The sequence below is a fragment of the Aspergillus brasiliensis genome (assembly GCF_001889945.1).
Source record: "Aspergillus brasiliensis CBS 101740 unplaced genomic scaffold ASPBRscaffold_18, whole genome shotgun sequence".
Lineage (NCBI taxonomy): Eukaryota > Fungi > Ascomycota > Eurotiomycetes > Eurotiales > Aspergillaceae > Aspergillus > Aspergillus brasiliensis.
The window spans coordinates 410622-425561 of record NW_027137459.1 but is presented as its reverse complement, the minus strand read 5'-3'; the positions used below and the strand labels follow the sequence as shown (position 1 = coordinate 425561).

General features: G+C 52.1%; 4 protein-coding genes across 4 annotated transcripts; 3 read left to right on the top strand and 1 right to left on the bottom strand.

Annotated features, from left to right (window-relative positions):
- Positions 1–648: 648 nt before the first annotated feature.
- On the top strand, positions 649–2911 carry ASPBRDRAFT_59377 (uncharacterized protein; the record flags this gene model as incomplete). The annotated part of the gene is made up of 3 exons (XM_067628052.1): positions 649–703; positions 774–816; positions 880–2911. 3 exons carry the CDS (start codon positions 649–651, stop codon positions 2909–2911), a joined length of 2130 nt encoding a protein of 709 aa, XP_067474203.1.
- Positions 2912–3463: 552 nt separating this feature from the next.
- ASPBRDRAFT_59376 (uncharacterized protein) lies at positions 3464–5665 on the top strand (the record flags this gene model as incomplete). The annotated part of the gene is made up of 4 exons (XM_067628051.1): positions 3464–3607; positions 3676–4648; positions 4697–4719; positions 4769–5665. The coding sequence occupies 4 exons, from the start codon at positions 3464–3466 to the stop codon at positions 5663–5665; spliced, it is 2037 nt and encodes a 678-aa protein (XP_067474202.1).
- Positions 5666–6194: 529 nt separating this feature from the next.
- On the top strand, positions 6195–10720 carry pld2 (putative phospholipase D (PLD)). The gene is made up of 5 exons (XM_067626098.1): positions 6195–6814; positions 6897–7251; positions 7311–7454; positions 7507–9788; positions 9839–10720. The coding sequence occupies exons 1-5, from the start codon at positions 6614–6616 to the stop codon at positions 10520–10522; spliced, it is 3666 nt and encodes a 1221-aa protein (XP_067474201.1). The 5' UTR covers positions 6195–6613; the 3' UTR covers positions 10523–10720.
- A 1562-nt stretch (positions 10721–12282) lies between these two features.
- Positions 12283–14384, bottom strand: ASPBRDRAFT_59374 (uncharacterized protein; the record flags this gene model as incomplete). Its single annotated transcript, XM_067628050.1, has 3 exons — positions 12283–13723; positions 13775–14066; positions 14099–14384. The coding sequence occupies 3 exons, from the start codon at positions 14382–14384 to the stop codon at positions 12283–12285; spliced, it is 2019 nt and encodes a 672-aa protein (XP_067474200.1).
- Positions 14385–14940: the final 556 nt, after the last annotated feature.

Sequence of the window (14940 nt, the reverse complement as noted above, 5' to 3'; positions counted from 1 at the left end):
TCATTTTAAAGGTTCGGGTCAGTTTCTAGTATTTAGTTGAGGTAGCACGCTATAGACGTGATGATAGGTGGCAGCGCTGGAAGCATTCCAATGAAGCTGTGGTGGCTATTGTTGTCTTCCTGCAAAGCTGGAAACGTCACTGGGATAAGCTACTGCGGGGTTCCATCCGAGATCGGATCATCTACCATCGCTATATAGTATCGGCTATAAGTAATTCATTAGCTAGTACTAATGATAGTAGTAGTGTAAAGCAAGTATGATTGATTTAATGGCTTCATTACCGCTGTGTGATAGTACTAGATTGAAACCATCTATCACCCTTGTCGGAAAGACATATACTATCCGAGATAGTCTGCTTAATGCACTCGAGTTCGTGTAGCATGAGTACGTGGGCCATCAGACTCCCACAGACACACAGCAAACTGCTAAGCAGCCCAGTGATATCCTTCAAGTGGAAAGATATCATGAATCAACTGCACGTTGTATCAATTGTTACCATCACTACATGCAACTCATCATAAAATGGCGAGTCACGTGCCCGGTCTGAATGTGGGGTTTGTTACTTTTCTCCGCAACTCCGCAACTCCGCTCCTTCTACTCCGTACAACCGTTTAGAAGCCTCGTGTTATGAGTCCATTGGGGAGCACCATGGAAAATCGGCCTGCAATAAAACGCCCCTCAGACTCTGAGATAGATACCTCACGTACGCGTCATTGTCACGCCTGCAACAAGACATTTTCAAAGGTCGAACATCTCACGCGGCATCTCCGCAGCCACACTAAAGAGAGACCGTATGTGTGTACTACCTGTGGAAAGGTGTACTCGAGAAGGTGTGGACACTAAACTTGAACTATTTGTATAGTAACTGACCATTGCTAGCGATGTGCTGCGACGACATTTGAAAAGCCACGAGAAGAACCCGCAAAATGCCTCACCACAGCCCCGAGCTTCAATTTCAGGAACGCCGTCTCAGTCAATGCCCGAGGAGTCTACAATAATCACTACCCCATCGCATGGGGCACCGAGGATACATGAGCTACTCAATGATGCTCCATTTATACTCCCAGCCGTATCTGACCAACTAATTAGCGGGACCGAACCATCTCAGCCCCAAGCAGCGGCAGGGATGAGTCTGCACGACCCCGTGCTACAGACAGATACCGATTCTTGGTTCTTGGGGGCAGACTTTGATGTTAATGCACTGGATCTTTCAATCTCATCGGCGATATCTGAATGGGCGCAATTGCCTTCCTCACCACACATGTCAGGATCTGTGGGCTTAGCAGAAGAGCCGCTGCATTCCCTACCAACGCCTTACGCAAAGGGGAACGCCGATGACCCTCGTCCAGCGGACAGTGTGAGGAAGAGGTGGTTTACGTGCTTATCTCCACCAGAGGTAAACCATTTCGTCTACAGGGGTCCCAAGCGTCCTTGTGGTTCGTTCCCACAAGGGAGGATTGATGCCGATGACAACTATAGAGCTGGCCTCTCTCAGAGGCTAAAGCCTCGCATGCATGATGAAGCACTACCATCTGCGGAGCAATTGAATCTCTTTGCAAAGCTCTTCTTTAGTCGATTCCACTCTCTATTTCCGGTCATACATGCACCGACCTTTCGTCCGACCGCGGAAAACTCGTTGCTGTTCTTATCAATCTGCTCAATAGGCAGTCTCTTTGTGGGTTCATCCCATGCACTGGCACAAGGACTGAGAATATTTGAAAGACTGAATAAAGCGATCCTGGCGTCCTGGGAATCTATCCTGGCCCATAGCCGACCGGATGCCTTGTCGATGGTACAAGCTGCCATTCTGGGTCAGACGTATGGAATACTGTCGGGAAGGCCCAAGGATTTGGTTCTGGCTGATGTTCTTCATGGTACTGTTATGGGATGGACGCGCGAGTCCAATAAATATGCTACTCTTGGCAACGGTGAATTAATTGATTCACGCCTAGACGAACAACAGCTGAACGAGCAGTGGCACCGATGGGCCGAGGCAGAACAGAGAAGGCGGGTCGAAATCGCCCTGAACATACACGATGCAGAGCTTGCTAGCCTGATGCACCATGAGCCCATTCGCAAACATCGATTCGCGCAATATCCCCTGCTAGCGTCTGAACCTATGTTCATGGCCCCGACAGCTGTCAGATGGGCCGAGATGTTCAGACAGTCACCGTCATATACCAAGTTTAGCCTTAGTTCCGACTCTGACTTTTACACCGCCGGGCATGACTCCAGGTTTGCCGTCTACAGTGTGCTGGAGAGTATCAACGCCCATATTATCGAGGCTCGCCTGTCGGGAACCTTGGAAGATCGTAGATCACAAGATCTATCTGGCCTTCTGATGCATTGGTGGAGTAAATATAGCTTGCAATATATCCAAGAGGAGGAAGACGACCCCTTCAGTCTTCCTGTCCTATGGCACTCGATTTACATGTCTCTTTACAGCGACATGGACCTGCTTGAACGTGCAGTCGGTCGTAATGGGCATGCGGCTGCCAATGGATCTCAACACAGAGTTCAAGCGTGGGCAGGCTCTCTGGATGCCAGTAAATGCTTGGTCCATGCGTTGTTGATACAGCGTTACCTCGAAAGGATGCGAATCTCCTCTGAACCCGCAATACATGTACCCAGGGCTCTCTTTTCTGCTGCTCTCGCATGGCTTTGTTTCACGAGACTTGGGCAACAGCAATCCATCAATCTGAAAGCTTTCGATGCCCCAGAAATCCAGCTTCTAGGGAGCGAGACCGCTTTACAAGAGGCCCAAGGACAGGCATTTGGAGACTCTGCATTTGCAGATGTGAACCACTTACACCGACTGATTGACCTTCTGCACCGCTTCGGGCGCTGGACGATCTCTAAAACATTTGCCACTGTGCTATGCACGGCTCTGGAAGAAGTTAGGGAAGAATGACGTATCCTTGATTCCGGATCCTCTAGCAATACATTTATGCACCCCAACTGGGAACAATAAGCATTGACAAAACAAAACGTGGCGACAGTGGAAGTGTCGACACAACAACGCAAATCTGGTTCATGCCGAGGTCAGTCACCCCGCAGGAAGGTGGGATGTGTTGCGGGGTGGCGGGGTGACCCCGTAGATCGACGCGCCGAATGGAATTGCAGACTGCTTACACGAGAATTATGAGAGCACTTACTGCATATACATTTCATTTGGTTGGGAGATTTGCGCAATCATGTCGCCAATAGTACCAATAATCTCGGCATAACCGGCATAGATCGCTGGAAACCCCATCCGTGCGCACTCATGCGGATTCCAGGGCCATCCATCGCTCGCCGAGAGTACCTCCTTTCCCGCCCGTGGGGTATCGATATGTGGGGTTTTCCAGACGATGCCGCTATCAACAACCGAGCAACTATTCACCCATGAGAGGTGATATATAGATCTGTGGGCACGCCGAATGCGCTGTTCTGAGACCTGAGCAAGCTGAACATAAACGTCAAGATGCCGGTCTTTACGGAATATGCATCCAAGTCGCGGGACCTTCGTGTCCTTCCTTCCTTTTCTCATCCATTACCCCGCCTGAGTCCGCCATTCGAACCCAGTCTGAATGATGGGGTCGAGCGATACGAGGTTGTTATTGTTGGGGTAAGTCTTGTCAGACAACGGATGAAACTAATCAACATACACTAGCGAGGATTGGTAACATCGTGCAGGCTGGACCTTCGGGGCTGATGCTAGAACTGCTGCTGGCCCGATATGGATTGAATGACGAGTCCCTTCTTTGCATTGATTCGAAGCCAAGCACCTTGAAATCTGGCCAAGCTGATGGCGTTCAGCCTCGGACGTTGGAAGTATTCAAGACATTGGGTATTTCCGACGAGATCGAAAACGAGGCATGTCAAATGTGGCAGTTCGCCTTTTGGAATACCTCATCGGACCCAACCAAAATTATTGAGCGCAAGTCCGTTGTCCCTGAAGTGATACCTCCAGCTCGGTTTCGCTACGAGGCTACTATCCATCAGGGACGCATTGAACGGATCATGGAGACTGACCTTCTACGGTACTCCAAAAGAGGGGTGCAGAGAGACACCAAATTAATCCATGTCCAATTGAACGAAGATGACAAGGAGTTCCCGGTTCTGGCGGAAATTGAGACGCGCGGGATAAGACGATTCATCCGCACGAAACACCTTGTTGGAGCAGACGGAGCACACTCGATGGTGCGCCAGTGTGTGGGGCTAAAGTTAGAAGGCCAGTCGCTCGACCATATCTGGGGTGTTATAGACTTGGTCGTGGATACCAATTTCCCTGACATCCGCCGGCGATGTGCGATTCATTCTCCGGCTGGCTCGGTGATGGTCATTCCACGAGAACGGATCGTGACGGGTGAGTATCTTACTCGACTTTATGTACAGGTGCCTGGACTGGCACAGCCCGATGGTGATATAACGGAGGGGGGTGCTACCCCAGTTTCCGAAATCGAGGATGCCAGGGCCCGCAGACAGAAGGTGACCAAGGAGGGAATCCTGAAGCAAGCTTCGGACGCGTTCAAGCCATATTACCTGAGACCAAAAAGCGACGAATCAATCGACTGGTGGGCAGCGTATCAAATTGGGCAGCGGGTCTCGCCAGAATTCATTGTCAGAGACTCTACGGGAGTTCCTAGAGTATTCATTGTGGGGGACGGTATGTGCACCCTATACTTTGGACTGAACCGCCTGCTAATGATTATAGCTTGTCATACCCATAGCCCCAAGGTACCTATCTAAGAACGGTATTCGTGAGACGCGGCTAATTGTTGTCTAGGCTGGTCAAGGGATGAATGTGTCCATGATGGACTCCTATAACCTCGCCTGGAAGCTGGCCTATCACATTCATGGTCTCAGCCCAGCATCTGCCGAGCCAGGGCAGCCGCATCCACTTCTCGATACTTATCATCTGGAACGGCATGCCAATGCGCAACAGCTGATTGATTTTGATCGCAAGTTCTCTACCATCTTCTCGGGTCAACTAGACACGGAGGAGGCCGGGATGTCCCACGCGGAATTCGTGGCGACATTCAATACCGGAAACGGCTTCACTAGTGGCTGCGGCGTGGAGTATGGAGAGAATATGATCGTTGACAGAACGGCATCGAATGGACAGGATAGCACCATCCAGGGCGACGATTACTTGTCAGGGATCCTCCGACCGGGCAGACGATTGCTGAACGTGAAGCTGAGGCGCCACGCGGATGGATGGCACCGGGATATCCAGGACGGTTGGTATCATCATCCCCGCCACCCCTTGCATCTGCTAATCATGGACGCACATTTAGACCTGGCGTCAACGGGGCGGTTCCGCGTCCTGACGCTCACATCCGATGATCTTCTTGACACTGCCAGCGTATCTGCCCGCTCATTGGAGAATGTGTCTGCCCTGCTGGGGACTTTCCCGGCGGGGGTCATCGAGCAGATTGTGGTGCACCCGCAGCTCCCGAGTGACTTTGAATGGGACAGTCTTCCGGCGTGCGTGAAGGAACATGCGGAGATGCGATTCTACAATGGGAGCGAACTGGAGGATGCGTATGGGATCTACGGGGTGGACCCTCACCAGGGAGCCATGGTGGTTGTGCGGCCCGACGGATATGTTGGAATAGTCGTGGCGCTTGGGGAGGTGGATCGCGTCGAAGAGTACCTGCGTCGCTGCATCAGAACGAGGTAGAGATGGGTAGCAGTGTTGTACATATATACACCCCACACACATACAGCCGAACGTTATGTGACATTCGTCGAGCTGAATGGTCACCGTCCCCCGTCAGTTAAGGCTTGTATTTCCGAGATGCCCCGGGGAGACTTGTGTAGGATGGATGGATGAATGGCAGCCGAGAGATCCGCCTGAGCCACAACATTCCGGGCGGGTGGGCGTCACGTGGCTGTACTAAACCCACCCCTCATACGACATACAAAGTATCATACACAGTATCGACGTCGTCATAATTCCAGTCTGCTAGTATTATGGGTAATAGCTCAAGTTCAGTTCGGTATTAGCCTGGGCTTGACCGCCACAAGTGAAACCCCTACTCCATCACACTAGTATAGTTAGTAGTTAGTGAGTTACTGGTGTACACGGTTAGAGACACTTGGCATGACTGGCACAGCCACAACCCCCACTTCAAGCCGGCCAGGCTGCATCCCCGAAGCTAAAGTTGATTGATTATCTGTTGGAATGATCGAAGATCGGAGGAATGCAATGGAGGGGTTGAACTAGATAGACAGCCAGCCTTACCACCATGTACCTTGTGAGTCCAGGGAAATCATTGGATTCACCGGTCGGGATTAATCGAAATCATAAAATAAATTGCAGCCTAAAGGTGGATTCCCAGCTGGTGTGAGAAAATGAATGCATGACTTGGAGAGAGTCTTGGGAAGAGCGGGGCTCGTCGTCAGTCCGTCAGCCGCGCCCTCCATCATCTTTCCCTTCTATTTCTCTTTTCTCCACTGGGCTGATCCTCTTCTCTCCCCTCGTCACTAACTACTAATAGCGACCCTCTCGCCCCTGGGTGTGCTTGGTTGTCTAGCACCCCAAACTTATCCTCTGTGAGGATTCCCCTGTTGTACCTCTTTCTCTACATCTTCATCTGAACATCTGTTCGGTGTTCTACACTATACGATGACCCGCCCGGAGGACGACTTGGCCTATGGCCAGTACTACCAGAACTCCGCCCGGGGAGCCTCTTCCGGAGACTCCTCCAGGGGTCTGAGTGACACGTTCAAAAAGCTGAAGGACACCTACAAGTCCCACCAGTCTCAACAGGGCTCTTCCCAGCAATCTCAGCAGTCGCAGCAATCCCAGTCGGCCAGCTACTACAATGTAAGTTGTTGTTGTTCTTGTTGCGTGTACCTGGTCACCTTTCCGGATCCCCGGTACTAACCGCCCCGTTTCCTCATTACAGACTTCGAACCAGACCTACCAGTCCCAAGGTCCCTCGCAGTCCCAGCAACCCCCTTCCACTCAGCAGCAACAACAACCCCGTCCGTCGAAACCGCAGAAGCAGGACAAGCTGTCGGGCCTGTTTGGCAAGCTGGAAGAATTCGGCAATGAGGTGGCACAGAAACTGGGTACCGCGCTCGACCCTCAGGCGTATGCCGAGTATGGCGCAGCAAAGCCGCAGACGGAGAACCGCTTCGGGAGCTTTGCATCCCCGCGTCAGGGTAACGAGGTCAAGTGGCACGTGGACGGTTGTGCCTACTTCTATGCCGTGTCCAAGGCACTGGAGGAAGCCAAGGAGTATATCTGGATTTTGGATTGTAGGTCCCTCAAGGAGATCGTTGTGTTGGCGGAGTATGAGACTGACTATCCATTTTAGGGTGGCTCTCTCCGGAGCTTTACCTGAGACGCCCCCCAGCGAAGCATGAACAGTACCGGCTGGATCGGATGCTGTTGGCTGCCGCGCAGCGCGGAGTCCGGGTGAACATCATTGTGTACAAGGAGGTGACCCAGGCATTGACCCGTATGTTTCGTCCAGCACTTTACATGAACCGTCGAACTGACCCACCTCGCAGTCTCCTCCCATCACACCAAGCACCATCTGGAAGACCTCCACCCCAACATTGCAGTATTCCGTCACCCCGACCATCTTCCCGACCGCCAGGAACTCGAGGCATCCATCCACACATCTCTGCAGAACTTGTCCCTTGATGCCGGAAACCTGGCCAAGATGTCCGAAGATGCCATCAAGGGCATCTACGGCATGCACGAGGATGTCATCCTGTACTGGGCTCACCACGAGAAGCTTTGCCTCATTGATGGCCGCATTGCATTCATGGGTGGCTTGGATCTGTGCTTCGGCCGCTGGGACACCAACCAGCACGAACTGGCTGACGTCCATGGCCAGGACCTGAACAAGATTGTCTTCCCTGGTCAGGACTACAACAACGCCAGAGTGAGTGACTTCCACGATGTTGCCCACTGGGAGCAGAACCAGCTGGACCGCAAGGACACTTCTCGCATGGGCTGGTCCGATATCTCGGTCAGCTTGCACGGCCCGGTTGTCGAAGATCTGAGGAAACACTTTGTTCAGCGCTGGAACTTCATCTATGATTCCAAGTACCATTCACGCAATAACTCGAGATACGCCAGATTGGCCCTGTATGGTCGGCCCACCTCAGGACCCCAGCAGCAGCAGCAAGGGCCCCAACAGGGTGGTCAGGCTCAGAAACCGCCCGCATCGCCTCAGCCTGGTGCCACTGGCCCGCCTGCACCAAGCTGGCAACAGCAGGCAGCGTCTCCGCAGCCTGGCGCGAACCCGGGTCCTCCTGCTCCTAGCTGGCAGCAACAGGCACCCAGTACCAGCAGCTCCTCTACCCCAAGCTGGCAGCAGCAGCAGACCGGAGTTGCTATCAACACTCAGCCTTCCAGCACTGCCAATCCGGCGACACCAACCTGGCAACAGCAGGCGCCGGCACCTCAACAGGTTGGCTACTCTGCCACTCCTTCCCCCAACCCGAGCAGCCAGGAAAAGCCTAGCTGGCAACAGCAGCCTGCGCAGCCCAGTGGCTACAGCCAACCCCAGGCACAGAACACTGGCAGCCAAGAGAAGCCCAGCTGGCAGCAGCAGAGCTCTGAGCCTCCCGCATACTCGGCCCACCCGCAGCAGCAGTACACTTACACTGGCGACTCGTTCCCTCCGCCCCCTCCTGGTCCCCCGCCAGCCCAGGGCTCTACGCAGCCTTCTTACCAGGCGTACCAGCCCCAGCAGCAACAACAGCAGCAACCCCAACAGCAGCACCAGCACCAGCACCAGCAGCAGCCTCAGAGCCAGACGCCGACCCAAGCCCAGAGTCAAGCTCCGACCCTTTACTACCCGCCCCCTCCGAACCAGGAGATCCACCACTCGCAGACACGCGGTATCCACGACGCACACCAGAGCGGATATGGCGACTCCGAGAGGGGCTTCAACCCCCGCCGTCTGCGTGAGAACTTCATGGACTACGGCAACGTCCTGCGTGGCGAGTTGGCCGGCCAGATCCATCAGTACCAGGATCGGTTCTCCACTCAGGGCCGTCAAGCTAGTCAGCCCCGGGGCAACATGACCTGCCAGATCGTGCGCAGCTGTTCGAAATGGAGTAACGGCACTCCGACCGAGCACTCCATTCAGGATGCGTACGCTGCAGTCATTCGCAACAGTCAGCACTTTATTTACATCGAGAACCAGTTCTTCATCACGGCGACTGGCGATGCGCAGAAGCCGGTGGAGAACAAGATTGGTGCTGCGATTGTGGAGCGCATTCTGCGCGCTGCCCGTGCTGGTGAGAAGTTCAAGATCATCGTCGTGATTCCCTCGGTCCCCTGCTTTGCCGGAGACTTGAGCGACGACTCTACCCTTGGCACCCGCGCCATCATGGAGTTCCAGTACAACTGCATCAACCGTGGAGGCAGCAGCATCATGGAGCTGATTGCAAAGGAGGGATTCAACCCGATGGACTACATCCGGTTCTATAACCTGCGTAACTACGACCGCATCAACATCAGCGGCCCGCTGATGCAGGCTGAGCAGCAGAGCGGCGTCAATTACGAGGATGCCCGCAAGCAGCACGACGTCACTACCGGTGGCCCTGGTGGTTATGGTCCTGGCGCGCCGCGGGCAGCTTTCGACACTACCGCGCCTTACCAGCAGTACCAGCAAGCTGCCCAGCAGGTGGGCGGCGGCAAGTCTGGCCAGTGGGATAGCGTGAGCAGCTGCTACATGCTTAATGGCCCGGATATCCGCAATGTGCCCTGGAATGGACCTCCGGAGGCCGAGATTGACGCGTTTGTCACGGAAGAACTCTATGTTCACTCCAAGGTATGTTAGCAATTGACATGGGCATAAGTGCAGGAACTAACAAGATGCAGGTGATGGTCGCAGACGACCGTGTCGCCATTGTCGGATCGGCTAACTTGAACGACCGCTCCCAACTGGGCACTCACGACTCGGAGATTGCCATCATCATTGAGGACCACACCCCTGTGCAGTCCCGCATGAACGGCCAGCCCTGGACTGCCAGCCGGTTCGCTGCGTCCCTTCGTCGCCAGCTGTTCCGCAAGCACCTGGGACTGCTGCCACCCCAGGACATGGAGCGACCGGATGGCAACTTCGAGCCCGTGGGCGTTCCCAACACCACCGACTTTGAGTCACCCGAGAGCCAGGTCGTGGCCGATCCGCTGGCGGATACGCTGCACAGTATGTGGAACACGCGGGCTCGGACGAACACAGAAGTGTTCCGCAAGGTCTTCCACTCGGTTCCGGACGACAGCGTGCGCAACTGGGCTACGTACAAGGAGTTCTACGGATATTACTTCCATAACGCGGACAAGCAGGCGTATGGTGAGGACGAGTCCAGACCTGCTCGCTACAAATATGGGCACGTGGTCCGAGACGACTTCCCTCCGGGTCCGGAGGGTGTCAAGCAAGTCAAAGAGCTGCTCAGTCAGGTCAAGGGCACGTTGGTGGAGATGCCTTTGATGTTCCTGATTGAGGAGGATGTGGCAAAGGAGGGGTTGACGCTGAATGAGTTGACGGAGCCAATCTACACTTGATTTGACGAGATAGCCGATTACCATTTTGCTTTGTTAGGGACTTACTAGCCATGAAATTGATTCTTTGATTGAAGTAGTTGAAGTGTGTTGATATTGTTCTCGAGAACAATACTAAGCGGGACGTGCTGATTGGGCGCCACCCGGCGCTGCGTAGTAACCGAAGAATGCGAATCCGGGGTATCCCGATTTCAATCGTTGCAACTTGATCTAAAAGATGTCTTTCACATGTAGACTGAATCTGTACCTCGTGCACCTGCATTTGCCTACACAATGCATAACACATCCTATCTGATACCCTTCCATCCCAATGCAGCCAGCCCCCCTCTCAGTAGGTACCCGCTAGAATCCGGTACCTTTCGTATCCATCCATCCTATCCCTGGTTTTGATAGAGCTTCTGTAGGACTAGCCTCCCCCCAGGGACAATAGAAGCTATGCTGAAGCCATAGATAGATAGCATTCACGAGAATAGCCCCAATCGGACACTCTGAAGTATTGCCCCGACAATCTATCGAGACAATCTCCGATCAAATCAGCTACTTGCAATGGTATCTACACTCCATCCATCCTCTTGATAAGGATTGACCCTGTGACACTCAATCATTCATGAATGAATGAATCTAATGATATCAATCCAATCAAATGTGCAGTTCCCAAATCATGAACACGATGTTTGAATCCGGATCCGAATACACCATACTGTCTATCTACCTATCAATGTAGACATCAAAGAAGCCCCCCTCCTGGAAGCAGAAGAAGATAGTAGAATCCTATCTATATAAACCCCCTCAACCTCTCCCCCAACATCGTCTTTCCTTCCCCATCAACAAAACAAATAAGCCTTTCAAAAAGATATCTTTTTGCAACGCAATCTCTTATCATTCATCATGTCTCCCTACCAAGTTGCTAAGGACTCTGTCTCTTGCGGTATATACCTTCCTTTTCCCTATCCCAATCATTTCCTTCCTTCCTTCATATCCATCTAGAGATGCTAATAAAGATTGATATAGCCGGCTCCCCCGGTGGCGGCTGCGTGGTTATGTAAATGACCCACCGCAATATCGACGAGATATAACCCCGAGTTTTCCATCTATGCCAATCTTTCCCAATCAATACCAACCAACCAACCAACTCGCAATGCCAAAGTATAAAGGGATACCTGGTCAATGTTCTCTTTGACTAGTTATTTCCTAGACAAAAGCCCAACACTAAAAAGGACCCGTGACCGCTTATCTCGAATACACACCCTATACCTATCTACCTACCTCGCAAGTCAATTATCAGAAACAAAAAACAAAACCACAAAATACCAAAAATATCACAGACGGGGGGAGATATATGCGTTGCAATGTGGCGCTGACTCTGACTCTTTTATTTTACTGCAACAGAGATTGAACCTCGAATCCTGTCCTTGGTCTTTGATGTCCATCTTCCTTTCTTTCTTTTAACTTCGCACTTTTTGGATATTATGATTCTTTTGGAGAACTGGATGGTCCCTTTTTTTGGTTGTTGGGTATTACTATTATGCTTTGGTTGGTGGTTTTGGTTGGTGATGGAGCTCGGGGTGGTCATGTTTGACTCATTCTTATTTGCTACTATTTGGATGAGGTTATTGTTCAGTTTTCGGGATGGGATTTCGAGGGGATATTTATCTATATATTTATAGAGTCAATATAACTATATTCGATTCTATACTGCTTTCTCACTTATATACTTCGTAGTTGATCTGCGTGGGTTATGGTGGTTGATAAGGACGAAAGGTTCAAAGCAATCCCTCGCGGAGTCCGGCGATGAGCAGCCGCATCAAAGGATTCACTTCTCCTGTCATCTTCTCCAATTGCATCACCTCTTTTTCAATATTATCCTCTATGTCACGGAGGAGTTCTCGAGTCGCACTTAGTGCTCCGTATTCGCGAAGCAGAAGCACCAGACAGCTGTAGTTCACGGAGTTGCCACAGGCATCCCGCTTCTCCTCTGCACAGGAGCAGCCACTCTTGTTTGATTCCTTGCGTTCAAAGAGATATCGTGAGATCTGTGCTCGGCTGTCCGGCTTGGTATTGGCCAGTCGAATGACCGGATAAGAGAGGACGCGTGCATCACCGGATCCGCTCATCTTGCTCTCTCGGTTATGGAACGCGAGATAGTCCTCTTTGAGATGCACAAAACGGGCCACCAGCGTAGCCAAGGGCGTGAGATCGGGCTTGCAGTGGAATGGCAGGCTGCTTTCAGCCTGGAGAAGCTTGACAAGAAGTGTGTATAGTGATCCTGTGGTGTCATCAACGACTGAAAGATATTCAGCCTCCGATGGAATGCACGAATTGTACTTCCAGTTCAGCTCGCGGCTGTGTCCAGCATACAGGCGGTTGAAGCCACCCAGAAGGATATCAGTTGCAAGGGCGGGGTTTGCCAGCGCGCGTGCCTCCGACACTGATTGGATAAAGGTGTAGTAGGCGCTGTTGGTAGCCTGCATAGTACCAAAGACGGCATGCGCTGTGGGCTGGTTGTAACGCTGGGTGTTGTCCGCGTTGATATCAGTCAGTATCGTAGTCGCGTTATGCAAAGAGGTGATCAGAGACGAGATACACTTGACGGCCGGAGCTGGGGCGCGTGTCCATGTGTTTAATGCGGAAGGGGTCATGTTGAGGATCTGAACGGAGGGGGAAGGTGGCATGGAACTGATGTAGTTGGTCACAGCGGTGAGCGTCGTGGATTCGCCTCTGTCGTAGTTGCTGGAAAAGGTCTGTGTGGATGAGAAGGAGATGGTAGAGGCTGCAGAGGCAACCCGTGTCCATTCAGTCGAAGAGCATGAGCAGCTGCTCGTTGATGAGCTGCTGCAAGAGCCATTCGAAGTTAAAGCACGCCAGTAGTTGTAGCTTGCCATCGCAACCCCGGCCGCTTCGATCCAGCGGCGTAGCCGGATGGACTCAACGGGGTATTTTCCGTAGAACTCGGCTTGAAGAGAGCGATAGCGGAACTCGAGCTCAATGATCCTACTTCTCAGACCTTCCTTGCCTGATTCAATAGAAAAGCTTGATCTGCCAAAGTCCGCTTGATACAATCCTGCGCTATTGGAATTTGCACCCCAATACTCATCGTTCAGCATGTGGCATTCATCAACCACAGATTTGATGTCTCGGAGGAGAATGCGGTCCATTTCGCTTAATTTCATGCCTATGGCAAACTCAAGAATCGGCCAGAAAGTCCTAGTCATGTTAGCCTTCAATAATCGAGGCATCAAGTCGATGGCGCCATACCTAAACGCTGAGCTTTTCCTGTTTCCAAATGACATCGGTTCCGGCGCGACAGCTTTCCCAAGAAGTTCAAGGATAAGCATACCCTGTTCACGATCGAATTGGATGACTTCAGTGGCCACCTCGTATATCAGTGTCCGCAGCTGAGCCTGTCTGTCGCCAAAGTCTTTGTTGCCTCCACCGGGACAAGAGCAAGACGAGGCTAGGGAGCACCGATCCAGACTCCGGGTCAGCATGTTGTAGACTTCCGCTCTGCTCTGCGAGTCTAACTGGTCGGCAAAGGCTACATTATTAGCTGCGTGCAACCGAAAGAAGGATCGTACGTACCATCACACAAGTGGCCCAATTCAACCAATCTCACAGCTGTTGCTAGTCTTTCCGGTAATGCCTCCGGGACAACGAAGGGAAGCAAGCTTTTTCCAACATTGACGACGCGAGGTGACACGCTGCCACAGCGCACGGTATCCCAGATACAAACTAGCTTTTGCGCGGTAGTGATGGCAATCTCGTTGTATTTGCTGATCCTCACCGGCAAGGTAGTGAACGCGCCGGACTTGCGGACATCGATCTCGTCAACGGTTGTCGAATGAATCCAAGTTGCTGAGCACTCCATGATGACGGTTAGGCACGAGTTGTATGAACAAGAATGGGTGAAGATGAAAGGTGTTGTGCGATCGCGAGGAGCTTTATATATCTGGAAAGGCGGACCTCAACATGTGGGATTCATCATCTCTTCGTCGGTGTATGCATGATTCCGATATACCCACTTAGCTCCTGTGGCCGATCTGCAAATAGAAGCGCAATATCGGACGAACGCACTACCCTGGTGCGGCTTCTCCGGAGACATATCAGATCCTGGGTTGTGCCTTGCGTGCCATAAGCCACACTGCATATGATATCCCATTGCGGTGGCATACTGCTTACCTACATACCGAGAGCTGAGGCTAGAATCCTCCTTGTAAATTGGACAGCAGTAGTAAGTGTGCCTGCCGTTGCCGTGAATATCAGTTCTCAAGGAGAAGAATTATCTTATCAAGGCCATTAGATGTGTTTTTATCCACATTGGACGAGGTAGCATTGGCTATAACTGAGCTTGTCAAATCAATGCTCGATAAATGAAGGAGGTTGCCGCAGGTAAAGCAATTCAATCCGGAAGGCGAGACAGCCGG